General features: G+C 35.6%; 1 protein-coding gene across 1 annotated transcript; it reads right to left on the minus strand.

Moving 5' to 3' along the window:
- Positions 1 to 206: 206 nt before the first annotated feature.
- On the minus strand, positions 207 to 26,216 carry Macc1 (MET transcriptional regulator MACC1). Its single transcript, XM_042695813.1, has 4 exons — positions 26,102 to 26,216; positions 21,399 to 23,422; positions 18,095 to 18,283; positions 207 to 439 (listed from the first exon to the last, which is right to left on the minus strand). The coding sequence occupies exons 1-4, from the start codon at positions 26,214 to 26,216 to the stop codon at positions 224 to 226; spliced, it is 2,544 nt and encodes an 847-aa protein (XP_042551747.1). The 3' UTR covers positions 207 to 223.
- Positions 26,217 to 27,491: the final 1,275 nt, after the last annotated feature.

Genomic DNA, 27,491 nt, shown 5'->3' on the forward strand with positions numbered 1-27,491 from the left:
CAGCAATGAAGCAGCTAATGTTTGCCTTTGAATCATGCACTGAGAAGGTGTTTGATGATAAAATCCAACTCTGGATACAATGCAAGGCATTACAATTTCACCAGGTTTAAAAAAAAGAAAATAAATATAATACAGTTTTTGAGATTCATTTCTTTTAAGCACATATACTTATATTTGTCCCCTCACCCTGCCATTCTCCCTGCCCTTTTAAACATGCTGTTCTTTACCATACTTCCTCAGATGTACAGAATGCAGTTACCCTCAAAACCTCCAAGGAATTCACCAATATTAAAGTTCCAGTTAGGTCTCTCCACTGTTTGGTCACAGGGTTTTTCATTCTGTCTAAAGCTGATTGAAGGTCTTGCAACACATCTCTATAGCTGTTTCCATAGTGTGAACTCCAATTATACAGAAAATCATAGGCAGGCTTCCACATCATCTGGAAAGAAAACAGATTAGGCTGGAGGATTGTGCAGGAGGAGCAGAAGGAGAGAGATATTGATGATTCCTCCCTCCCCCCCAAAAAAAAAACCACATTGACAGCCTAATACCTAAGAGAAAGTAGACTATAGTTCTACAGAGGCTTATTTGATACCATAGAAAAACACGTTTTAATAAGTATCATTACCTGGTTATAGTCCTGTTTGCATAAAACTAGAGATAATTTTAAACAATGATTACAATTACAGTCTTTATACTTCTAACCCATCATTTATTGCCCATTGCCTTGACGTGGATATAAAATCACTTGAACCATTTTTTGACAATAACGTTTGTTATTACTACAGACTTCACTTTCTGAGGGACACTTAAGATTACAGTAATAACTCTTAGCTGGGTGTGGCAGCACATGCCTGTAATTCCAAATACAAGGGAATCATAGGTAGGGGGATGGAAGTCAGAAGCTGCCATAGGCAAAAATCAAGATCCTGCATAAAGCATTACACTGAAAATTATTAAACAATGAGAGAATGCTTGATAAGAAATGTACTCATTATCCTGCCCATGTAATTGTAACCCTTCTGTACAGTATTTTCACAATAAAAAAAAAACAATGAGAGAGTACTTACAGAGTACTTGAAGGGCTGATCAGACTAAAATATAATAATTTACACACGCAAAAACCCACTGTAAAACTCCTTTGTAAAATGAATACATATTAAATAATGACCAAAAAATAAAACTGGCTGTGTTGGTGGGGGCTATGGCCAGCAGGAGGGAGGCTAGCCATTGAAGAGTGTGAACAAGGTCAAAGTACTTTGTATCATATGTGAAAAGGGAAACGTGAAACCTGTTGAAATTATTTTAAAATGGGGCAGGGGGTGAGGGAGAAAGAAAGTGTGGCTTGATTGGGGTACATAGTATGTCTGCATGATGTCACAATGAAACATCCTTCTTTAATAACTTTATGCAAATAAAATTTTAAACAAAAAGCAAACCCTATCCAGAAAAATAACCAAAGCAAGAAAGGGATGGGGGTTTTACAAATGGTAGAATACTGACCTCGCACACACAAGGCCCTAGCTCCTAACCATATTATTACTTTTTAAAAAAATAAGTAACTCTTATAGTTCCACATGTCTATTCATGAGTTTTATGTCACTGCATATCATAAAAAGGAACTCTAAAACTTACATGTCAAGCTAGGCAAGCAAGTCTATAAACAAAGAAAAATGTAGCTTGATGATCACATCAAAATACAAACAAAAATATAGCTCTCTAATTCCAAAATGGCTTTAATGACTTAAAGCAAATCATTTGGTCAGGAAAACTTATTGTTAGAGCCAAAGGAAAGATCAATATTCAATAGTTAGTTACTTTGCTCTTCCTTAACACCTACCCACACCAGTGACATCACTGTTTCCATAGAAATAAATGTACGTCAAAAGGAAATTTCACATGCAAGCACGTATGTAATGGTAACCAAGGCAACTAGGCTCAGAGAGAATAGAGACAAAAGCAAGCCAAATAAGACAAGCGAATGAGCGAGCGCACACACACACACACACACACACACACAGATTTAAACAACCCTTTTCTAGGAAAATAACAAAATGAGCATGCACTTGTAATGGGAATATTTAGAATGTAAATTTTATTACTCACTACTTGTTTGAAATTAACTCAGTTGTGATTTTATCATTTGCAAAATGTAGGAGCACAGACTCTGGGCTTAATATTATGCAGAATCGATCTCTTAAAATAGAGCTTCCATTAAGTGTAATATCGCATGAAGTGGGGCCTTGAGTTAGAATTTGTTTTCTTCCTCTGTTATCAGTGCATAAGCTACCATTAAAGAAGGAATAATTGAAGACCCAACGAAGCAAGAGGTTTTATTATATTTTGAGTCAATCCATGTAAAGGACTCACAGAGTAGTTGTCTAAATCAGTATTCCTGGGAAGGCATGAATATCCCTACTCTCAATTATGACGAGCTCAGTTCTACAAAGTAGACATTAAAAGACAATTATCAAAATTATATCATGTTATGGTAGGCACTATAGCAACAGAAATCAACTCAGTGTTATGTATCTGAGCTTTACCCTCACAAATCCTATTTACAGAGAATTATATCTTCTGCCCCTGAAACATGTGACTGGTATGTGGTCCCATTTATCTATGTAGATTTATATTGAACGCAAGTTTCCCACAGTATAGATTGGCGCTAGGAGCTCAGCAATGGAAGCTTTTTGCCAGACTCAAACTTGGCTCTCACTGACCAAATGAGATACTAAGCACTAAATGAACAAATGATTTTGTAGTGAGTCTTTCCTGTCTGTTACGGCTCTGGGACTTAGGTTCCACACTGTACTCACCAAAAAGTTTCAGATGCTCAACCAATTGGTACACTATTTTTTAATTTCTCATGTACTAGTTTCAAGAATGATATTGACAACTATTGTCTTCTAAGACTGTTCTAAATTTCTTTGTGATCAGGTCTGGTAAGAAACTTGAAATGTATTTGGAAATATTAATGATGAACAAGAACTGACAGGATTTCAATTATAAGATAATAGCATAGTAGATTATTATAAAATAGTTCTGAAAACACCACTTAAAAATTTCAAGTGGATAATGTGAGGGCATTCAGGTACCTTTGTACTCAAAAATAGTCGAAATGGTCTCATCAACTTTCCAAGGTACAAACTCTGAGTCATAGATCTTGTCACAGCTCTGTGGATTGCTATCTATAGAAGAACCCTGAGTCACACTCAATCGTGAGCAGTGAAATACATAAAAGTGATACATAACTAGAGACTACAGACTTGGGAAAGCTCCAGAGATACATCTATTCATGAACAGCAGCAGAGTGCCCACAACCTCCACATATTTGCCAATTACTGACGGCATAACAGTGAAGCTAGCTCTTATAATTCAGAGGCATTTGCATAGATATTTGGGTTTTGAGTGCTGAGTCTTGTTCTCTAAGGAAGATTCTTGAAAGTGTAAGAAGTCACCTGTAATAATCAGAAATGCAAGGAAGGACATTTCCCTGAAGTCATTTGATATTTACCGAAGCTTAAATCATGATCTGTACAGAAATGGGTACAATAGTTTCCACTAAAATCCTAGTACATTTGGAATGCTTTTTCTTCTTGTTCATCTTGCATCAAACTAAATTTGCATATTTCTTGTGTAAAATTTGATCTCCTATTATTTGATCTCCTATTATTTGATCTCCTATTATATAAAATCATCAAAGACTCTCAGGTGATAATTGCTATTAGAGGAGAAATGAAGTGAATCTGTTCAAAATATATCTTTATTCCTTAACTATCTTATTTATTAAAGATGTACTTAGTGCCTACCACTACCAGAAATTCTGTTACATTGGGGAATAAAATAAAGACATTTGCTCTTGCTCTGTGTGTGTGTGTGTGTGTGTGTGTGTGTGTGTGTGTGTGTGTGTGTGTTAGTCAAGGGGCTTGAACTTGAGGCCTTGAGCAATTGCTTGGCTTTTTTGTTGTTCAACACTGATGTGATACCATTTGAGGTAGGCTCCACGTCTAAATTTTTGCTGGTTACTTGGAGATAAGAATCTCAGGGACATGTTTCCCCAGATGGTTTTGAACCACCATCCTCAAATCTTGGCCTCCTTAACAGCTAAGATTACTGTCATCAGCCACCAGTACTCCTTTTTTTAGAAGCTTACAGCCCTGAAAGAAAGAGAAAACACTTACTCAAATACTGGCACAGTGTGTGAGGAGAAAGGATTCAATAATTAACAATAGATTAAAAAGGAAATCCAAATTTACTAGCATGGTTTAAGTAGTGTGAGGAGAAAATGATCTTTCCACTGACCAAGAGCCATAATGCTGTAACAGAAAGAACTTGGGGTCTGCTGATATGACTTTGTGTTCACATCCCAGTTCCATTAACTATTGGACAGGATACATTGAAACACTGAAGTCAACTGGGTTTGAATTTTTACCATCTATAAAATACAGATAATGTTTCCTAAGTCCTAATTAACTCCTATGAAATGTCCAATATGTCATTTTCATGTAATATTTTTTAAGTATTTGGAGGGAAGTTAGTAATTTTTTGCATGGGGCAAAATAGGAAGCCTAGTTTTAACTCTATTGAGTTTCGAGTTCTACTTAGTTTAAGTCTAATGAGTAGAGCTAAAACTAGAGGTAAAATGGGGGTGGGGAGATGACCTACAATGGAGAGATGATCTTCAGAGAATCAAAAGTTGGGCATCATTCCAGTTACAGTGATGGAGAAAAATCTATGAATTAAAGAAACTGTAAAGGAAGAGAATAAAGAGATAAAAATATATACTTCAACTAAATCTTGAATTCATGGATAAAGACAGATACAGGAGGAATGAAAGAATAGAGAGAAGTCAGAATCAGTGATAGAAAATAGGAGGAATGCCAGAGACTCGAAGCTTCCCCCAAAGGACATCAGTGACTGTCTGGGGCTGGCTCCAGAGCCTCTCACTGCTGATGTTATTTAGTGACACATTAGACACTACAAACCATCCAGGATTGAAGTATGCATACTATGGAAGTCAGCATGGGCCATAAATTAGAGGTTTTCCAGTGTTGAACACTTACCACCATACTGCAAGCAAAGGACTTCCATTCTAACTACAACTCATGATAAGTGGGAATCTAGTTATCAGGTTTTTGGTAACTTTGGAGATGGTAGCTTGGAAATCATAACAAATGGTAGACAACAGGTATGAAGAAATGCCAAAGAAATGAAAGACTCAGAATACCTGGTCACGTGGAATCTGGGTATTATAGAAACAGAGAGTGAATTGGAAGTATAAGAAGCAGAAAACAGAGGCATTTTTTACAAAGAAAAACATATAAAAATTAATGTTCTTCAATGGAGATGCAGATTATGTTTTTTTGCCAATATCAAACATATACAGAGGCATTACAATTACATGGGCAAGATAACGAGTACATTTCTTACCAAGCATTGTTGCCTCCTCTTTGTTTCCCCTTCCCCTACTCCCCCCACCTCCCCACCCGATTCTCCCCCCCCCACCAAAGTTGTAAAGTTCGTTTTTCAACATAATGACTTGTACATCTCATTGTTGCAATGGGTCCACCTGTATCCCTAGTTAAACGATTTGTTTTTGCCCTTCCCCTCCACAAATTATAACAATATCAAATACAGTGAAAGCAGGGGTAGTACCGTGGGGGAAGGACATACAAAGCAACATAGAAATCATCTTATAAATATATTAGAAACAATTGCATGAAAGAAAAAAATTTGAATACTTATTTTGGGGTTCATTCCCCTTACATCAACTTATCTGACCTTTTCTGCTTGACTCAGACATATACTAGCAGTTTATTTTTTTAACTCCTTACCTTGATAAATAAAACATTTAGGATTATTGAGGCAGTAAAACTAAAGCCTCCAAGAGGAAAAAGTTATCTTCCTTTAGACAAAAATCTAAACATAGTATAGAGGGTCAGTATGGAGAGAAATTGGGAAGGAGCAAGAAATAACATAATTCAGTACTTATGTACTAGATACAATGATAAAAACACTCAATTTCAGAAGCTAGTTTTCCTTTAATAAGCAAATATCAGCTATGGAAGAGGTATGTGACATATGGATGTAAAAATTTAAATACCTACACTGACTTCTTCAGCATTTTCTATCTTAATTTATTCTAGTTTTTCTTATGAAAGCAAATATATGCTGTCAAAGGCAAAAGCACAAGAGGTAACTTGCATATATTTATTAACTCTGTGAAATTCTGTCCAGATAAAAATATACCAGCAAGGTCACAAAAGATTTTACATTTTGTAATAAATCACAGGAAAATAATCATTTCTGCAAATATTTAAACAGGTAAAGTAAGTAGAATAAATAATTATCTTTCTGGGTTGATTTATATATCATCTTACAAAGACTAGAAACAGATTGCAGTCTACCAGGATCTCTTCCAAGATTATATTATCTTTCTATTTTGTGCTTTCAAAAAATAGTTCTCCCACCCTTGTTTAATGCTATGATTAAGGTAAATTGTGAACTTAGCCTTCAGCAAATCAGAAGGAAAGGATGGCCACCAAGAATTTTTTGTGTTGGATTATTCTAATCATACAACACTTCTCTCAGCCTTCTCATTTCTATCACATATAATTGATAATCTTCATTTCTTTGTGCTTCTACTGCTATATTTTTTTCATATTCCTTCATAGTTTATAGTTCACAGTTTACATATAGTTTGTAGTTACCTTATAGTTTTATGTGTTCATTTTTGAATAGGAAGCACAGGCTGATAAAAGTACAGGGTTAATTTTTTCATCTATGTGTTTTGATCTCTTAACATAAAGGGTAATACCACAATACTTAATCTCTCACTGTTTTCCTAAGTCTCAATATTTTCTTTTGCTTTATCTTCTCAGTATTAGAGGAGAAAGTAAAATATAGAAAGGCAATGAAAACATAATATATAGGATGCTAAAGGAAAATGGGAAATAGGAATAGATACAAAAAGATAAAGCGTTCCAAATTTAGAGTGCTTATTCCTAGAAGGCAATAAGGCTCATTAGATGATGTATTACATGGTGAGCCACGATGTGAAAAAAAGCAATTCACATTTGAGCAGAGCATTTCAGATCTCTTTTTAAACTCTTAAAATAGGAATAGCATAAAGAATGTAATTGATTTTAACTACCTCTGGATAATTACATTTGCCACATCTGAAAATTAATAATCCACCTGCTTTTCTCATAAAATTACTAGGTGCCATGTTTCATTTTAAGTACCAGCAGCTGAAGAAGTACTAGGACTTTTTCCTTCTTAATGACTATTGCATGTGCACTGTCTTCAGTTCATCATTCACAGCACCCTGGTAGGGATTAACATCTCATGTAATTAGTAAGTCTTTAAGGAGAAGGGCAAGTAACACATTAGGGGTCCTTATTTTCTCAGAAGGTGCTTAGTTAAAATTTGATGTAGGCTTCTCTAGGAAGAGTGTGCTTATAACAGCCTGCTAAATGCAATAAAAATATCACTCGGAACAAGTTAAGCATGACCCACACTCGAAGAGCTGTTTAAACCGCAACAAGACAAGTCTTATTCTTTTCTGGATTATCTGCTCAATGACAACATTGTTTTCATAAACAGACATATTAAATTGAAACTCCTTTTTACAACTACTTAAAATATTTTTAAAGCCCAGCATCACAGGGTAACCAGCCAACTCCTAGATAGCAGCCCTCATTGCTTTCTTCTTAGTAGCACTCCTTGCCTTCATGAAATATTTATTGGTAGAGAAATCTGAATGTCAAAATGTGGAGAAACTGAGTTTCCATAATCCAGTTTCTCTAGGTAAACATTAAATCAAGTTAGTGGAAATACAAAGGTAAGAGCTAGAGGGTTTAAGAGCACATGTTTAGGTTTTAATTTATACCATTGACAGTACAGCTCTAAAATCTGCAATGGGCTATAGAATTTTTTGGCTTTGATTTTCCCCTCCTGTCAAAAGGGGAAAAATGTATCTTCAATGCCATAGAAGCATTAAGGTTATAAAGGAACAGATGTAAAATATCCCCCAACATACATTAGGTGCTCAAATGAATCTGATGTTTTGGTAAAAATCCACAATCAAACATCCAGGGAAAAAAATCCAGATTGTCTAAGTAATAATTTCAGTACCATTTCTCCAAAGACTGGCCCCAAATTGCTTTTGTTAAAAAGTGTTTTTTAACATTAGCATCAGTTATTTGTACCAGGGTACTTCATTTTGATCTGTCCATGTGCACATACAAAGTATCTTGATCAAACTCACCTCCCTGCATCAATCTACCTCATCTCTTCCCCACTTCTTGAACCAATCTCAAGTAGTAAGTGATGTAGGTCTTATACTTAACTATATTTTGATTTTCTAAGATTCTTTATTGTATATGTGATCTTAGTAAAGAAAATCTAAGCTAAAATGAAAGATTTTTCACATATAAATACCTTTAAAACACTTAACATTAAACACATGTAACACTTAACATTAAACACATGTAAAACATTTAACATGATATAATTATTTCTATTTGATTTTCCGTGCATAACTTGACATATGATACAGAATCAAATCAAAGGTAATGTGTTTACTCCACAAATTTCAATATGACGTCTTTGACTTCTGTCTTTCATCTCTTAAAAAAAGGAAGTATCATTTTGAAATTGAATATTACAGCAAGTATAAAACTGTGTAAAGTGGGTGATGATAATCTAAGAAAATTTCCACCTTAAATATGAAAAGATTAGAGATGTTCTATATACTTTATCTCTGATACATGAATTTCCACACAATGCTTTTTCTTATAAGAAAATGTACGTAAAATTCTCACTGCAAAACAACAATGAACAAAGGCTAAAGTAATAAGGTTAAACAGAACCAGGCTCAAAGACCAACCTGGACAATACAGCATACCTGTACACAAAGTTCATAAGTTGCCATGTTAGCCAGAAAACCATAAGAATCTGAGGACAATCTTGTACCTTTTCAAGAGACATTTTCCAGGGAACATTAGATGTTGTTAAGCCCAATAAAAATAGCTATTCAGCTAAGGCCTTTTCTCATTTCCCCCTGCATTAGCAGTCTACTAGTTTCTCAGAAAAAAAAAATATTGAGATCACTGCTGACATTTTTCTTCTTTATATTCTTTCCCAGTGATATTAGTAAAAAAAATTACCATATTTATTCTATTTTCCAAAAAACATTCATTGTCATATAGTTGCTATATTACACGATTTATTTAGTGGTTACAATTCACAGAGCACGGTCCAAAATATTTCATGTGTATATTTCATGTTCTCTTCCAATATCTGGTAAGTCAGAGAGTTTGGACATTTATACAATCGGTAACAAACACTGTTACAGTAAAGCCACCATACTGCCATGTTCATCACTTCACTATTCACCATAGACAAGCTATAGATTCAGCCCAGATGCCCCTCAGTGGATGAATGGATTAAGAAAATGTGGTATATATAAACAATTGAATTTTACTCATCCATTAGAAAAAATGATATTGTGCCATTCATAAGGAAATAGAAAGACTTGGGAAAATTAAGTGAAATAAGTTAGGCCCAGAGAAACAAAGGTTCCATGGCTTCTCTCATTTGTGTTAGCTAGAATGAGCCTGTAAGTTATAAGTAATCGCATTGGGTGGTATGCAAGGAGTTACAAATGATTTAACTGAAGTATAGTAGATTCTATGGAGAGCTCAAATAGTGTAATTGTTTAGAAAGACAAAGTCAAATCCCAATAAAATAAGCACCAGGAAATGGGTACTTGTGAAAGGGGGTGGTGGGGTCCAGTGTATGGAGTAGGAAGGGGAGGAGAAGGCAGTGAAGAATTAATTTTATATATCACAAAATTAACAAAAGTAAGCGAAGGAGTAGGTCAAAGAGGCATGAGAATGTTGAAAGGGGTGACACTGATCAAGATGCATTGCATTTATAAACTGCTTTGTTAAATGGCATCTCCTTTGTACAACAATTTTAAAAATTAAAAAAAATGTTTGAATAAGGGAAACCATGCGACCTACGTTTCTTTTTTTTTTTTTTTTAAATTTTATTTTATTTTATTTGAGAACATACTGTACAGAGGGGTTACAATTACATGGGCAGGATAATGCATACATTTCTTACCAAGCATTGCAGCCTCCTCCTTTGTTTACCCTTCACCTCCCTTCCCAGCCTCCCCCCTCCCTCCCACCCAATCATACCCCCCCCCACCGACATTGTAAAGCTGGTTTTAACATGACATTTTGTACTTCTCATTGTTGCAACAGGTCCACCTGAATCCTTAAACGACTTGTTTGTCCCCATCTCCTCCACATGTTATACTGACATCAAATATAGTGAAAGCGGGGGTTACACTGTGGGGGAGGGACATACAAAGCAACAAAGAAATAATCTTATAAATGCGTTAGAAACACATGCATGAAAGAAACAAAAACATTAAAATACATACTTGAGGTTTCGTTTTCCTAACATCACATTATCTGACTTTTTCCACTTGACTCATACCTATACTAGATATTGCAAATAAGGGAAACCATGGGACCTATGTTTCTTTGGGCCTGGCTTACTTCACTTAATATAATTTTTTCCAAGCCTTTCCATTTCCTAACAAATGGGGAAATGTCATTCTTTCTGATGGAGGCATAGAATTCCATTGTGTATATATACCACATCTTCTTGATCAATTCATCTACTGAGGGGCATCTGGGTTGGTTCCATGTCTTAGCTATGGTAAATAATGCTGCAATAAACATAGTTGTGCTGGTAGCTTTAGTGTGGCCTTGTTTGTGATCTTTTGGGTAAATGCCCAAAAGTGGGATTGCTGGGTCATTGGGGAGCTCTATGTGGAGTCTTTTGAGGAACCTCCATACTGCTTTCCAAAGTGGTTGAACAAGTTTACATTCCCACCAACAATGAAGTAAGGTTCCTTTCTGTCCACATCCCCTCCAGCATCTGTTGTTGTTAGACTTCTTGATTTTTGCTGTTCTAACTGGAGTGAGGTGATATCTCAATGTTGTTTTGATTTGCATTTCTTTTATGGCTAGGGATGTTGAACATTTCTTCATGTGTCTATTGGCCATCCCTCTTTCTTCTTCAGAGAAGCTTCTCTTTAAGTCTTTCGCCCACTTACTTATTGGGCAGTTGTTTCTTTGAGGATTTGTTGTTGGGTGGTTTAATTTTTTAAATTCCAAGTATATTTTAGATATGAGACCCTTGTCCGTTGTATGGCTAGTAAAGATCTTCTCCCAGTCCGTGGGCTTTCTATTGATCTTGCTAGCTATGTCATTTGCCCTGCAGAAGCTCTGCAACCTTATACAATCCCATTTGTCCAGCCTTTCTTTGATTTGTTGTGTTTCCGGGTCTCTATTCAGAAAATTTCGGCCTGAGCCAAGGAGACCCAGGGTTTCTCCTATTCCATCCTGTAATGTTTTCAGAGTGTCTGCTTTGAGTTCAAGGTCTTTGATCCATTTGGAGTTGATTCTGGTGCAGGGTGATATATAAGGATCTAGCTTTAGTTTTCTACATGTAGTTAACCAGTTTTGCCAGCACCATTTACTGAAGAGGCTGTCTGTCTTCCATTCTATTGTTTTAGCTCCCTTATCGAAGATTAGATGGCTATAGCGACCTACTTTTCTTTGAGCTTGGCTTACTTCCCTTATTTGCAATATCTAGTATATGTATGAGTCAAGCAGAAAAGGTCAGATAAGGTGATGTTAGGAAAATGAACCCTTAGATATGTATGTAAATGTTTTTTTTCTTTCATGCATTTGTTTCTAACGCATTTATAAGATTATCTCTTTGTTGCTTTGTATGTCCCTCCCCCACAGTATAACCCTTGCTTTCACTATATTTGATGTCAGTATAATTTGTGGAGGAGATGGGGAAAAACAAGTCGTTTATGGATACAGGTGGACCCATTGCAACAATGAGAAGTACAAGTTGTCATGTCGAAAACGAACTTTACAACTTTGGTGGGGGGGGGGGGGAGGATTGGGTGGGGGGTGGGGGGGAGGCTGGGAAGGGATGTGAAGGGTAAACAAAGGAGGAGGCTGCAATGCTTGATAAGAAATGTACTCATTATCTTGCCCATGTAATTGTAACCCCTCTGTACAGTATGTTCACAAAATAAATAAATAAATAAAATTTTTTAAAAATGTTTAGAAAAGTCATACAATTTCCTCAAGATCCTAGGAAAGTAAATGGTACCATTGGGACAGAAGTCCAATTAAGAAGCTTTATTTCTGTGCTGTGAATGACTGTCTCCCTCCATGCCAACAACATATGGATCTGCATCCACCATACCTCCCAATAAGTATTATGGCAAATCCTCCTCTACCCCAATTTTCTCTTCAAAGGCTTCTAGAACTTAAAAGTAACTAAGAGCCGGGGGCTCTCCTAATCCTCTCAAGGATCTTTTGGGACTAGAATATATTTCCTAAATATTCCTGACAACTTTTATCTATTTTTTTTTTTTTTTGGCAGGTCGTGGGGCCTGAACTCGGCCTGGGCGCTGTCCCTCAGCTCTTCAGCTCAAGGCGAGCTATACCACTTGAGCCACAGCACCACTTCTGGCTTTTTCTGCTGGTGCTGAGGAATCAAACCCAGGGCCTCATGCATGCAAAGCAAGCACTCTACCACTGAGCCACCTTCCCAGCCCCTTTTATCTATTTTTAAAAGGGCTTATTATTAGCTTAGCATAGTAGTTACAACCACGTTTAAAACAACACCAGAGATTCCTCATAAGACTCCACATAGAGCTCCCCTATGACCCAGCAATCCCACTTTTGGACATTTACCCAAAGGATTACAAACAAGACCATGCTAAAGCTACCAGCACATCTATGTTTATTGCAGCATTATTTACCATAGCTAAGATATGGAACTAACCCAGATGCCCCTCAGTAGATGAATGGATCAAGAAAACGTGGTATATATACGCAATGGAATTCTATACCTCCATCAGAAAGAATGGCATTGCCCCATTTGTTAGGAAATGGAAAGACTTGAAAAAATTATATCAAGTGAAGTAAACCAGGCCCAAAGAAACATAGGTCCCATGGTTTCCCTTATTTGCAATAACTAATATATGTCTGAGACAAGCAGAAAAGGTCAGATAAGATGATAAGATGATGTTAGGCAAAATGAAGCCCAAGATAAGGACACAAGTGGTTTTTTTCTTTCTTGCTATTGTTTCTAACATATTTATAAGGTGATTGTTTTTATTACTTTGTATATCCCATGTTATAACCTGTTTTCACTGTATTTGATGTTGGTATAATTTGGGGAACGGAAGGGAAAAAACAAATTGTCTAAATAGGGATACAGGTGGACCCATTGCAACAATAAGATGTACAAGACGCTATGTCGAAAAACGAACTTTACAACTTTGGGGGGGGGAGTGTAGTCATGGAGATGGAAGGCAGGGATGGTAGGGGAAAAACAAAGGAGGAGACAACAATGCTTGATAAGAAATGTACTCATTACATTGCTTATGTAATTGTAACCCCTCTGTACGGTATTTTCACAATAAAAAACTTATTTTAAAAAAAAGCAAAAAAGAATCTATCAAAAATAAAAAAATCAAATTCTATAGTTCTATCACTTATTAACCATGAATCTTTGGATAAATCACCTAATTGAATTCACATTTAGTTTGCGTATATATAAAATCAAATGGTTATCATTTCTTTCTTACAAAGTTTGATGAAATATTGTAAAGTGTTCAGAAAGACTGACATTTAGTAAGTAATGGCAACTATGATCACTACAACCATAATTGTTATTTAATAATATGCTAACTTAAGATATTATAACAATTCAAATATTAACCATCTCCACGCCAACATTAAATTTAGCTTTCAATAATTGAAATGAGCTCCAAGATATTGAAACTCCAAGGTTTTTCTTTGTTGTTGTTAATGTACTGTGTGAAATTATTTCGTTTTCATTCTTTTTATCCCCTTTTGTTTATGCGCTGTTGTCACCATATTTGATTTTGCTACCCCATGTCTTACATATACGTTTATCTGATTTGGGGAAGGGAAGGGGAACAACAAAATGGTGAGACAAAGGACAAAAGGTAAATCAATGCAACAGCTATACTCACAAGACACTATGTTGGAAATGAACTTTACAACTTGGGGGTGGGGGTGGAAGGGAGGAAAAGTGGGAGAAAAATGAGGGATGGGGTAACAATGTTTGACAAGAAATGAACTCATTACCTTACTCATGTAACGGTAACCCTTCTATACATCACCTTCACAAAATTAAATTTAAAAAAATAAATAAATTTTAGCTTTCAAGAGACAAATGTCTTTGTTTTGTATTCTGTTTGTGTTTTTGTAGTTCCAAACTCAATGTTGAGAATTTATATACTCAGAAAATCTGCTGAAGTAGGTGGGTGAATAGAACATTGAGCCAAGGATAAGAGGAGAGAGAAAAATATATGAGGGGGGGAATTATAAAAAGGATCTCTTAATTGCTTAAGAAAATGCATAAAATTAGCATTTCAATATCATCTACTTTGCCAGCTTTAAACTAGACATAGAATAAATGCCCTGAACACTCCAGCTGCTAGTGAGAAAATGAAAAGGGATAAAGACTATTCCTAGAAAATACAAAAGATAATTTCATTTTTACTGGTTCAATGGTTACCACAAAACAAACTTAAGATATACACTGCTGATTATGACTTTGTGCAAGTGAGTGGTTTCTGAGATGGCCAAAATACTAAGATTAGGAAAGCCAGCTTCACTGAACTTCCAGGGGAGTATAATAAAACCTTGCAGGAGTTACATCTTCGTATCTCCCAAACATATTGTTTCCATCAGAGTCTGTAAATTGTATTTGCTTATAATCAAATTGTAAGTGTATAGTTTTATGTAGGAATGATAACAATAGATTACAATTTCTTAAAATTTAATTTGGGGAGATGGTTAATTTAACATTCTCAAAACTCTCCACAGAAAGGCTCTTTCTTCACTTTAGAAAAGAACATGAAAAGATTTTTTTAAACTCTCCAAGAAAAAATGGAAAAAACATACTATCGCTATTCCCCCTTATTTAGTCAGCTTGAGGCTTGACGTTATCCAGGTAAAAGTTGGTAAGCAATGTAACATGGCTTGAATAACAACAAAGAAAGCATGAAGTGAGTAGTGAGAGAGCCCAAGCTCCAGGTGCTCAGTGTGGAGGTTCACCATGTTGCACTTGGAGCACGACCTTTTAACTCTATAGAATAAGGCCAGTCAACAAATATTTCTACATCGCCCATCGTATTTGTGTCTCTTCTGCAAATGTTTGCTGAAAGACACTGCTGTTCGCAAGAAAAGTCATATTTGTAATATTCTAGGAAGTGTGCCTGAGTCAGACAAGTGCCGGATCACTCTCTGTTCAATATGGTAAGAGCGGAACAAAGAGAATAGAGAGAAGTTAGGGAAGGGATCGTAAGGGAAAAACCAAGGAGGAGACAACAATGTTTGATAAGAAATGTCCTCATTACCTTGCTCATGTAACTGTAACCCCTCCTCTGTACAGTATTCTCACAATAAAAAAATTATTTAAAAAAAAAAGAAGTTAAAAAAGAGTGAGAAAAAGCCCAGCCTACTATAGGTCCCAACACACATACAGGAACACTTTTAGGAATTTGTATGCCCTGAGAGGAAACAAAAGCAGCAAAGAGCACTGAACGTGGGTCTCTTTCTTGCCCTAATGCCAGCTCCCTTCCTCTGCACTTTGGCTCCCAGTTCAAATGGTGTGTTCTGAAATCAACTACTTCATTTGTAAATTGATCATACTTTTAAAAATCCTTCCAAAGAGAAAACAATTATACAACTATATGTTTTTAGGAGAATGCAAATTAGCATACAGTATCCTTTAGTTTAAATAGCCTAATAGGTACATATTTTTATTGGTTATTGGAATAGCTTTAGAATAACATACCCTAGATTTTTCTAAGTATTGAATAACATGGACCAGAGTAATGACTGTTAGTATTAATCAAACAAATCAAATTGTGACACTATGAAAAACATCCAGGGGATTTCCTTTATGCTTCCGAGCAGTTCTAGCCTCCAGCATAGACTTAGTCATTTATTATTTGGGGTGTGTAAAAGTAAATAATGGAAAAGTAGGCTTTTGTTGGCTTCCATCAAGATTGGGGGAAGATAAACTACAACCACAATTAGAAAGAATCCAGATGATTAAAAAGGCTTCTAAAATAGCTCATCCTCTGAAAGTTATCAACAAAGTCTTTAAGAACTTATCAAGGAAAAAATAAGGTTTCAATTAGACAGTTTTTTTAAATTGGTTAGCTGAAATTTCTAACTCAGAACAGCACTTTCCACTTAATATGGTTCTCATCTCCTTCCTAAGGATTTCTTACACTTTATCTTCATTCAGCTAATGCCTGTGTCCACATTGTACACTGTGTTCAGAGCTGTTGTATGCTCACTTATAGGTTGCAATGCCCTTCAAAGCTTATAGAGATAGCTATAGTCTATGAGAGAAATAGGTGCTCAGTCTCCAGCTGCTCCTGGCTAGTCATGTTTTAAGCTGGTCTTGCTGGAGGCCCAGGCTTCCGGCCAGATGGCCAGTCTGCTGATACTTCCTGCAGCTGTTGGGTTTCAGCTGACTTGGTTTAATGCTTCACTCCTCATCCAAAGGCTGCTTTGTCCTCATCACCCACCTGGAACAGTTACTTCAGAGGAAGAAAATTCTCAAAAAACTCTAGCATCCAGATCATACCTCAAAAGTAGAGAACATTGCTTTTGTTTTTACCATGTCATGATCAAGTTACAGCAAAGATTGTAAACATTGTGAATTTTTTTTAATTTAAAAGATACAGAGACTTTTATGGAATATTCTAATACTTTATATATGTTATGGAATATTTTGTTTTATATTTTAATTTCTATTATTTATTTATGTTTAGTTATGCTATTTTATTTTATTTAATTGAATGAAAATTGTTCCTCATTACTGTGAGTGCTAGTTTGTTAGAATATGGACAGAAACTGTACTTGTATGGTAAATATTTACACTGTAATTCTGTATAGGATATCAATAATTCTTACTGTATGAAAAATTGTAGAAAAGATAATGAACTCTCAGGCATTTGTCCCTAGTATCAGTGGCTCCACATCAGCCACCATCTTGGTGTTCCTGGTCTATCACAGATGACTGATTGAAAGCCTGAAGCCTGTAAGTTCTAATTACTGTATCTTCCTCCCTTGTCTTGTCTTGATTCAAAGGCTTCCCATCAAAATTAACTGTCAAATGACATAAGCTCTTAAAAGCCCTGTCTTCCTTTTTTAAAAAACTTATTTTATGCTGGATACCTGTGGCTCACGCCTATAAATCTAGCTACTCAGGAGGCTGAGATCTGAGAATCATGGTTCAAAGCCAGCCAGGGCAGGAGAAGTCTGTGAGACTCTTATCTCCAATAAACCACTCAGAAAACCAGAAGTGGCACTGTGGCTCAAGTGGTAGAGCGTTTGCCTTGAGCTGAAGAGCTGAGGGACAGAGCCCAGGCCCAGAGTTCAGGCCTCATGACCGCAAAAAAAAAAAAAAAAAAAAAACCCTGATTTTTATTATGTTTAAGTGCTTGTACAAAGGAGTTGCCATTTAATAAAGCAGTTGATGAATATAACAAATCTCGATCAATGTCACTCCTTTCAATATTCATACCCATCCCTCCAACCCATCCCTTCCTTCATTCTTCTTAATTTTGTAGGATATACATTGAATGTTTACCTGTATTCTCTCTGCCCCCTCCCCAGCTTCTTCTCTTTATTTGTTTTGCCCTGACTTCTTATCAATCCATTTTGATCAGCTAACCTGGTCGAAAGCTATGTTAATATGAAAAACAACAGGAACAATGTCAATATATTGTAATGGCCTTCCACACCTCTTAGAGTGTGCATATTATTAGTATTATTTCAGGTAGTTTCAATGCGTTTACAAGGGTAGTCACTTCAGGTGGTAGTTGTTTGTGGACATTCCAATTAATCCATACATGTGGTCCAGGCTTGAAAACATTTGTTTGGCCTGCAAGTTTTCACCATTGAACTAGATATAACACATATCTTACCTCTACAGAAATATCTCCAGTTCTGCCACGATGGGGAATTTCATATGCCTCCATTTGTTGTTTTGTGAGCCGTACAACCTTTTCAGCAAGTTCTCTCCAGCCTTTTCCAAGTTTGACTGCTGAGGTCAGAATAACAGCCTCCTGGATTAGATGTGCCACTAACCCTTGGCAATCCATCTTTAGCAGACCCTGAGACAGCAATTATACATCATCATGAAAAGCAAGTCACTTTGACTTTTCATTTAGTATTCCAGAAATTGTAGGTCTTTCTTTTCTCCACCATATAATTGGATTTTTTTCAAACTCAAAATATTGGCTCAATTTTAGGCAAATTTAACAAGCCAAAGATGGTAGCCATAACTAAATCAGAAATAGGGAAGATATAGGACAAATTCAATGGTTAATTATGGATTTTAGGTTAACCAACTAATATTTGTCAACTAATATGTGTTTTGATATCTTTCATTGTAAAAGGAGAAAGGTGAACTGCACACTTCAAAATTACTCTGATGTTGTAACAGGTGATAATCTATGAGTCTAGTAGTGATCATTCATGCACAAAAAATAATGTCTTCCCTTACTGGAAGACTAACAAGTGGTGTGTGTGCGTGTGTGTGTGTGTGTGTGTGTGTGTTTGTGTGTGTGTATGTATGTGAAGAATGAGAACACTAGTAATGGTACACATTATTTTATGCTTCACTAAAATGTGATTTAAAATTTCCTAGGATATATGCATATTGAATAAAAATATGACACACCTTCAATTGAACAAAAGTATTGGTGTTTATAAATTTTAAAACAACTACCTATGTTCCTGACCACTAATGTAATTGTGTTATATATAAGGGTTTTAAAAATAAGACCATCTCCTGCAATGCGAAATAGAAAGCCATCAGTCTTTCTTCTTTCATTCAGCCCCTGGACTTTGTCACTCACCCTGCATGGTCAAATAAGTCTAGTAGTTTCTGTTTTGTCTTGGATACATTTCAGATGTAATTAGGTCCGTCTGTACTTATCTGTTCAAATTAGGAAATAAATCTGATACTGGCACTTAGATGTGCTACCTGCAAGTATGACATATTAAGTAAAAACAAGTGATGAAGACAACTATTGAAGTCCTTAGATTATTTATTGCCCATGAGATATAAAATTAGAAGGATTACATATGGCTGTTATATAGAGTTTACAAGATTCCCACTTTTATACTGGGAGTTATGGCCCCAGCAGGCCCTGAAGCATTATTAAATGGTTTTACCACTATGTAGAATGGTATTTTCCTTTAGGGTTTCAAAATCAGCATTTGGTATCGTAAAATCTGAGTTTAAAATCCATATCCCCAAAATATAGGACTTCATATGCATAACTCACTATCTCTACTTCATTATTTTTAACTCTCCTAATTCTTTGAAATGAAATGAAGTTTAAACCAGAAACAGAAAGGCATCACAGAGTATAAAAAATTATACTTTTATGCAAATGAAGTTTCCAGAGGCAACTCTATATACCATACTCAATTGTCTTTCTCTCAGGTAGACAGGCCTAAAACTCTCACAAGGAACTCCTACAGCTCCCTGAGGATAAGTGTAAGTTTGGGGCACCCATTGGGACCTGATTTCCATCAGCATTGTCTAATATGCTACTAAAGCCTAAAAGTTGAAATCTGATCAGGCTTAAACTTTTAGATCATTAGGCAATGTAACTTTCTCTCCAGCCACCAAGAGAACAAAGAATACAGTTCCAATATCAATGTTTTATGGATACATGCTGCAAATGAACTACTGAAAATGAATTTTCAGCTTGTACCAAGTAGAGTAGCTTATAGCATTCAGTAGCCACAAGACCAGATTAAGTGGAAAAAATAGTATACCAAAAGGAAATCTGTCCGTTCACCAAAAGGATATTGGGCTTTTTAAGTTTAATTCCTTTTGGTGTCATTGTGAGTTATAATAAACTTTGAAAACAATTAAATGTTTTTATGTATTTATATCTTTAATATGTAAATTATTGTTAATGTCACAGATCAAATTGATTCTCCTGTCTTTCTTTCTGTTTGTACCTGATTAAAAGTTTCTCCCTCTACAAGGATACAGGTTGACCCATAGTAACAATGAGATGTATAAGACACTATGTTGAAAATGAACTTTACAACTTTGGGGTTGGGGGAGGTAGAAAGGGAAGGGATGGTAGGGAAAAAACAAAGGAGGGGGTAACAATGCTCGATAGGAAATGTACTCATTACCTTATTCATGTACTATATATATGTATATATATACAGTATCTTAACTATATATGCATGTATATATATATATATAAACCTTCCTTCTCTATATCATCTTTTATCATCTCATTTATCTCCTACAGGGCATAGATTTTCACAGATAGAATACTACCATACATTCAAAACTTTTTATTCAACACACACACAAAAGCATACATAAACATACAAACTTCATTTCAAGAAAGTATCTGCTACCAGCCAGAAAATTACAGTTATTATTTAAACATTAACATTCTAATGATTATTATATATATGGTAATGATATTTTAATAACACAATGAATTTCTACTTTTATAAAGACGAAATAATTCTTTATGATTTTCCACTAAGCTGTCCACTGAGATGAACAATGCTCAATAGGAAATGTACTCATTATCTTACTCATGTAACTGTAACCCCTCTATACAGTACCTTTACAATAAAAATATTTTTAAAAGAATATTAAATTCCAAACAAGGCATACTGATAATACGTTAGAAGAACGTGAAGCTAAATAAAATGTGGACCTCCAAGGATGACAAAGATACTTTTAAGTTTTTCTCTTATCTAATTATATGGAAGTTCTCTGATGTTTTAAGAGCTATCTAAACATTTGTAAAAGGAAGAGAAAATGTCTCTTAAGTTTTAAGCCCAGAACAAATAGAATCTTTCATCTTTGCCTCTTTAAAAGTAATCTTTGAGGACCTCTTTTCTGAGCAAATAAAAATTGAATCTCAAATCTGAGAATCCAATTGCATGATATTGTAGGAAAAATTCTAGACTCTCTGTAAAATGTCTTAAACATCTTTGAAACTTCAACTTAAAAATTATTTTCTCATATGTTTGGTTATAAATATTTTAAAGCTAATAATGTTTCTTGTGGTAAGCCCAGGGTCATGGCTCAGGTGGCAGGCAGCTCAGTTGCCTAGCAAGCATACATCCCTGGGTTCAATCCCTAGGACCGCAAGCAAATAAAATCATAATCATAATCATCATTGTAATGTGTGCTTTATCATAAATAAATGATAATAGCCAAGAAATACTCACCACAATAAGTTCATAAAGAAACTTCCTCGTATTTCTATTTTCGTGGCAATCTTCCTTTAACTTCTTCACAACAAAAGAAACCTTTTCTGATTCTTTTTCAGTTTGTATTCCATCAAAATCTTGCAGAGCCAAATGTGAGTAACCCAGCACCTCAGCTAAAACTTTCCAATCATGGACCTTTTCTGACACCAACGTCAATACAACTGAGTATATATACGTCAGTTTTTTAAAGGGCAGGGCAATCTGTTCAAGAAGGTTCCTTGTGGTACACTCCGTATCAGACGTACCCATAACTTGCTCTTTTAAGATTATCTTGACGTTTTTGCAATGCACAAGGCCAACCTTACCCCTGAGGACGCCCACATACCACTCTTTTACTTTGGAGTGTCCAATGGCTTTTACCTTCCCTTCTCCCAAGAGAGCTATTGTGTCCCCTTTAAAATATTCGAGCAAGTATTCTATCTTGCTTTGTCTCAGCACAGTCTTCAGGGTTACACCGTAGTTCGTAAAGTTCACTTTTCTATTCTGAAATGTGGGGTATTTCACAAGCACTGCTGGTGGTAGAGGAGAAGACTTGGCTTCTTTTCGTTTCTGCAAAGAATCTGGCAGATTTGAGAGCCTTTTCAGATTTGGTGCTGGGTCAGGCGAAGTGATAAAGAACTGTGAAATTGGCCTACCATTGGGAGGCGACACCTGAACTCGGAAGACGAACAAGTGCATGTCTTTGTGATCAACCAAAGAAAATAAAACTTGTCGGTGAATTATGTCCCCTGCTTCCAACTGCTTTTGTTTAATTTCTTCCTTTTCTCCTTCTACCTTTACTTCAAAATCAGGATCACATGAGAAAACAGAAATGTTTAGGTCCTGGGGCTTGTCAAGTGAAAAGGAATGCTTTCCCCAGAGCTGAAACACAACTGGAGATGTATTTTTTCCACCTTTACTGATATCCGAGACTGTAAGTTTACATGGCATATAGCTGTGTCCACAAACTGTGAAAACAGCCGTGAAACTGGGGTGGATGTATTTGGGTCCATAAATGCCAATTGAGGTGGTTTTGTGGATATAATCCCAAATGGTGGCAGCCGGTGGCCGAATGGCTTTAGCCTGGGCAGCTATCACTATATACATCACCTGACTCAAGTCAATTAACTTGACTTGGATAGTGTCTTCATATATATAGCAGTGGTTTAACACTTTGAAAGGGCCCTCTTTGTGCCGACTGTGTAAACACACTATTTCTGTCATGACTTGGCTGAAAGGATCCTTTCTCACTTCAGCCCCAATTTTCATCTCCAGCAAAATAGCTTCCATTGTATTAAGGTTGCTTAACATGATTTCCAACAGAGGGCTGACAGTACATGAAAGATGATGGTTAAGTATTTGTGGAGGATCTAGGAAAGCTCTTAGAGAGACCTCCTGGAATTCTCCCACAGCCACATGGCCTTGGGGCACATGAACAGTGATATCGGATTCAGGTAACTGTACAGAGCCTCCTTGGTGGTTTAATTTACAAACGCTGATGGTCTCTGCAACTTGAGTCTGAGCCCAGCCGGGACTCTGGTGAATTGTATTCAAATCCAGGCAGGAGCGGGCCAGCTGGCGTTGACTTAACCAGGCCATTTTATAAGCTTCTCGATCATTCTGAAGCCATTCTAAGTCCTGAGCTAGGATCTGGTCAGAGTTATGCGTACTCTGACAAGCATGTGCCGTGTCATCTAAAATGTGCAGCAGTTCTGAGACACTTTTCGATCTTACCGATTTCCTGGAGGAAGACTGCCTGAGCAACTGATGCACATCGAGTTCATCACCCGAAGAATCGAAAGAATTTCCCGTTTCTATTTCTCTTAAAAACAGAAAAGGATCTTCCTTCAGAATGGAAATGGTATTTCTCTTCTGAGTGTTTCTTAGCTGAGTTATGTCGTCCAAAAATGGGTTAGAAGCGGACAGTTCATTCCAGAATGGATTGGGAGCTTTGGAGGTATCAGGAACTGGAAGAGCAGGAGCATCTGGCCAGTTGTGGCATTCTTGTCATGTAAACAAAAACAAAGTGAAACACAAGTAAAGAGGCACTCGGAGTTACAACCAAGATCAAGCTCAGAAGTCCAAACACGGCTTTTTACTTGACTTTTTGATCTCGTCTATTATCTAATACAAAACTATAATTAGTTCTCATTTGAAAATAAGGAAAAGAAAATTTTGACTATATTTATCTTTAGTCACTAGGATATATATATATGTATATAGCAATGCATCTATATATAAACATATTAATAGATAAGCAATATGTTGCAATATAATCAATATGTTTTAACACACTGCCTTAGACTACCATGCATGTATGTATGCATATGTCATGTTTCATTTTGTTCACAAAGGCAAACATTTGAACTGATTCAGTTATTCTGAATTTTCTAAACACAAATTAGTTGTTGCCATTATATCTAGAATTTCAATTTAATGCTTTTCTTTTCAGATAGGATTCAAAATTAAATAGCAACATCAAATACATCTATAAAATTAATTGCTTAATTTAATGGTCATTGTTAATTCCTTATTTTCTGGCAACTTTGCATTGAAAATTTTTAATATTTTACTATATATTATTAATATAATATTATTCAAGTGTTGTAAATATGTCAGGTAACGAGTACATTTCTTTTTTTTTGGACAATGTCATCTCATTTCATATGTCAGGTAATGAGTACATTCCTTTTTTTGGACAATGTCATCTCTTCCTTCACTTTCCCCCAGTTTCCCCCTCTCATACCTGCCCATAAGTTACATAGTAATTTTCCACATAGTATATATTGAATCACACTTCCTCCTTCCTGTCTGTGTCCCTCCTTCCCCCACCTCAAACAAATCCCAAAAGCAAACGAAAACTACTACCACCACCTACAACACAACAAAAACCCATGCTTCCGTTTCCTAGATTTCCTTTCCATAAATTGTATTTTAGCTGTTCAGAGAAGTTATGCCTTTGGATTTCTCACCTGATGGTATCCTCGTTTAGTCTGTTGGTATGTAAATGCCTAGAATCCTATAAAAATGATCATGCCCAATTATCTTCTAGATCTAGCTTCCGTGTATGAAAGAAAACATATACCCTTTGTCTTCTGAACTTGGCTTACTTCACTTAGCATGATTTATTCTAGGTCCATGCACTGATACATTTTTCAGTATATTTTTATACATAGTATAAAGGGGTGATAACCTTAATAACATTGAAATGTGCGTGTGTGTGTGTGTGTGTGTGTGTGTGTGTGTGTGTGTGAAAAAGAACATTGATATAACAGACCACCATTGGATTTCCTCCTAGCAGGAATTCACTGGGTCTTTCATGACTTTGTATTGACCCAATATGTCTTATCACAAGCACTAGACATTGATAATTACTTTGTAAAGTGAGCATTTAAGGACTTGGTAACACATTAAAGCATTTACATTTCTAGTATAAGAATTCCTCTATATCTTATAATATTGAAGCCATTTTTTGGTGTGTTAAGAATGACTCATATTTGGTCATTTCACAGAAAATGTCACTAATGACCCTGGGGACTTGGTGAGTCTACTGCTTTAGAGAAAATAAAAGAATGAGCAACCAAATTAACAGAGGTTCTCTAAAAAAAGAAAAAATTGATTCTAGAGCACCATCACACTGTTTTATTCAATATGTATAGAATTTTTACTTGATTTAAAGGATTCTAAATGTTGCACATTAAAAATTGGAAGATATATTTTAAATAATATAGGAAAATTTCTCTTATTTATCCTTCTGTCTAGTTTCTCTCCTAACATTTTGTTTTTCTTTGAGGATCAGTTCAATGGTTTTCTGTTCTATGAAAAACAATTAGGTCCTCCAACCTCCAGAGATCTCTTTACCCCCAAATTCACTATATTTAAAGCATACTGAAACTTTATTTGTCAGTACCAGGGTTTGAACTCAGAGTCTTCCACTTGCTAGGCAGAAGCTGTTCTAATTAAATGATGCCACCAACCTCTTTTAATTTTAGTTGTTTTTTGTTTTTCTGTTTTTTTTTTTAATTGGGTCTCTTTTTTTTGTCAGTCGTGGGTCTTGAACTCTGGGCCTGGGCACTGTCCCTCAGCTCTTCAGCTCAAGGCAAGCACTCTACCACTTGTACCACAGCACCACTTTCAGTTTTCTGAGCAGTGTATTGGAGATAAGAGTCTCATGGTCTCTCCTGTCCAGGCTGGCTTTGAACCGTGATCCTCAGATCTCAGCCTCCTGAGTAGCTAGGATTATAGGCGTGAGCCGCGGGAGCCCCGCTCGGGTCTCATATTTATGCCACAATTCTCCTATTTAGCTTTCTCATGTACCTGAGAAAACAGGCACATACCACTTTGATTTTATTTATTAAGGCTTGGAATGGCCTTAAAAAAATCCTCCTGATTTCCACCTCCCAAGTTGTTAGGATTACATATGTGTGCTATCACACAAGGCTCTAGAAGTTTACTTACTAATGACTGTTTGCTTCTTTACAATATTTACTGTATTTCAATAATGTGGATTTTTTTTTTACCTATTTTCCACAATACTGAATTTCCGTGATACATATGTCTATGATAATGGTGGGATCTCATAATTTTTTTTAAAACTCGTACATATTTTTTAATGTTAGAAAAATGTTACTATAGTTATACTATTAGGTATACTGTTAGCTATATTAATAAATATACTGTACCTGTAATATTGCAAGTTTTTGAAAGTTTTCGGACTTCCATGTCAACCAAATTTCCTTCAGATCTGCTTCGTGTAATTCCTACTGACCAAAAGTGATTTTTTTCATTGATTAACATTTTCCACCTACAAAACAAATGGAGAAGTTTTGTTGTTGTTTTTTCTAAACACACATACACAACAAGTTGGAAGATAAAACAAATACAAAATAGCCACATATTTAAATTAAAAACCACAGGTAAAAAGAATCTGCATAAGTCTTTTCTGGTGAAGGAAGATGTGGACTAGATATTCTAGAATATGTATTAGCATTATAAAGTAAAAAATGCTCTCAGATTCTGGATTTGTGCCAACAAATAAACTAAAATACATTATTGCTCCTGTAAAAAATAATTCCTGAAAATCTCAAAGACAATAAAGGAGAATAGTAAGTTGAAATTTCAATAAATAGAAGACAGTCTCTGTTTGATGATAAACTACTAAATATCACAAATCTGCCAGTTATCACACACATCCTTTTATATATCTAATACAACTCCAGAAGTATCATATATGCATAGTACTTTTATGTATGTGTTGGTAACTTCCTATTTATTTATTTATGCTGGTATTGAGCATAATAATTGCTCAGCAAGCAAGCTGGAGTTCTGCCACTCGGCTCAGGACTCTAGCTTGGTTCTTATTACTTATTATAGATATAGAGTCTCATGGACTTTTCTGGCTCTGAACCGTGATCCTCTAGGTCGTAGCTTTCTAAGTAGCTAGTATTATAGGCATGAGCCACTGGTGCTGACTATAACTTCTTAAAAATTAAAAATTACATTTAGTTTTAATTGATATATCAAATTGTTATATTGATTATATATATCATGTTGTAATTTTAAATACTCATGGCATGGTATTTGTAAATACTTAAACTAAATTTAATAAGAAAAGCAAGTGGCAAATATTCATGATATTCCAGAAAAGACCATCAGCACATGTTATGGATATGTTCTATACAAGACAGTGTAGAATTGGAATTATAATAGAGCAAGTACACAGAACTGAGACCCCAGAAGCAGATGCACAGTTATGAAAACTTATATTTGGACAAGGTAGTCATGACCTAGCTGTGTATAAGTGTTGAATTATTCACTAAATCATTATGGTACCATTGGTTGGCCATGGTGACAATAATATTATTAGTTACCACCCAAATCTATACACACAAAAAAATCAACTACCAGAGATTTAAAGGCATATAAGTGAATGAAAGTTTCACAATTTAAAATGAGAATCTGAGCAATTATCCTCAGATCTTATGCAAATAAAAGAAATTCTTAAGCAAGACACACATGAAATTCAAACCACTGAAAATTTTAAGTGAGAATATATATACCAAAATGAAACAT

Source organism: Dipodomys spectabilis, unplaced genomic scaffold, assembly GCF_019054845.1.
Source record: "Dipodomys spectabilis isolate Male_0828 unplaced genomic scaffold, ASM1905484v1 ptg000190l, whole genome shotgun sequence".
NCBI lineage: Eukaryota > Metazoa > Chordata > Mammalia > Rodentia > Heteromyidae > Dipodomys > Dipodomys spectabilis.

What these genes read in the sequence shown, in the direction of transcription:
- Macc1 (XM_042695813.1), bottom strand. Translation starts at nt 26,216, where the DNA reads ATGTTAATCAATGAAAAAAATCACTTTTGGTCAGTAGGAATTACACGA. An exon ending in AAAAACTTGCAATATTACAG is followed by an intron (nt 23,423 to 26,101) that starts GTACAGTATATT and finishes TTACATGACAAG; the next exon opens with AATGCCACAACTGGCCAGAT. An exon ending in TTCTTTATGAACTTATTGTG is followed by an intron (nt 18,284 to 21,398) that starts GTGAGTATTTCT and finishes TTGCTGTCTCAG; the next exon opens with GGTCTGCTAAAGATGGATTG.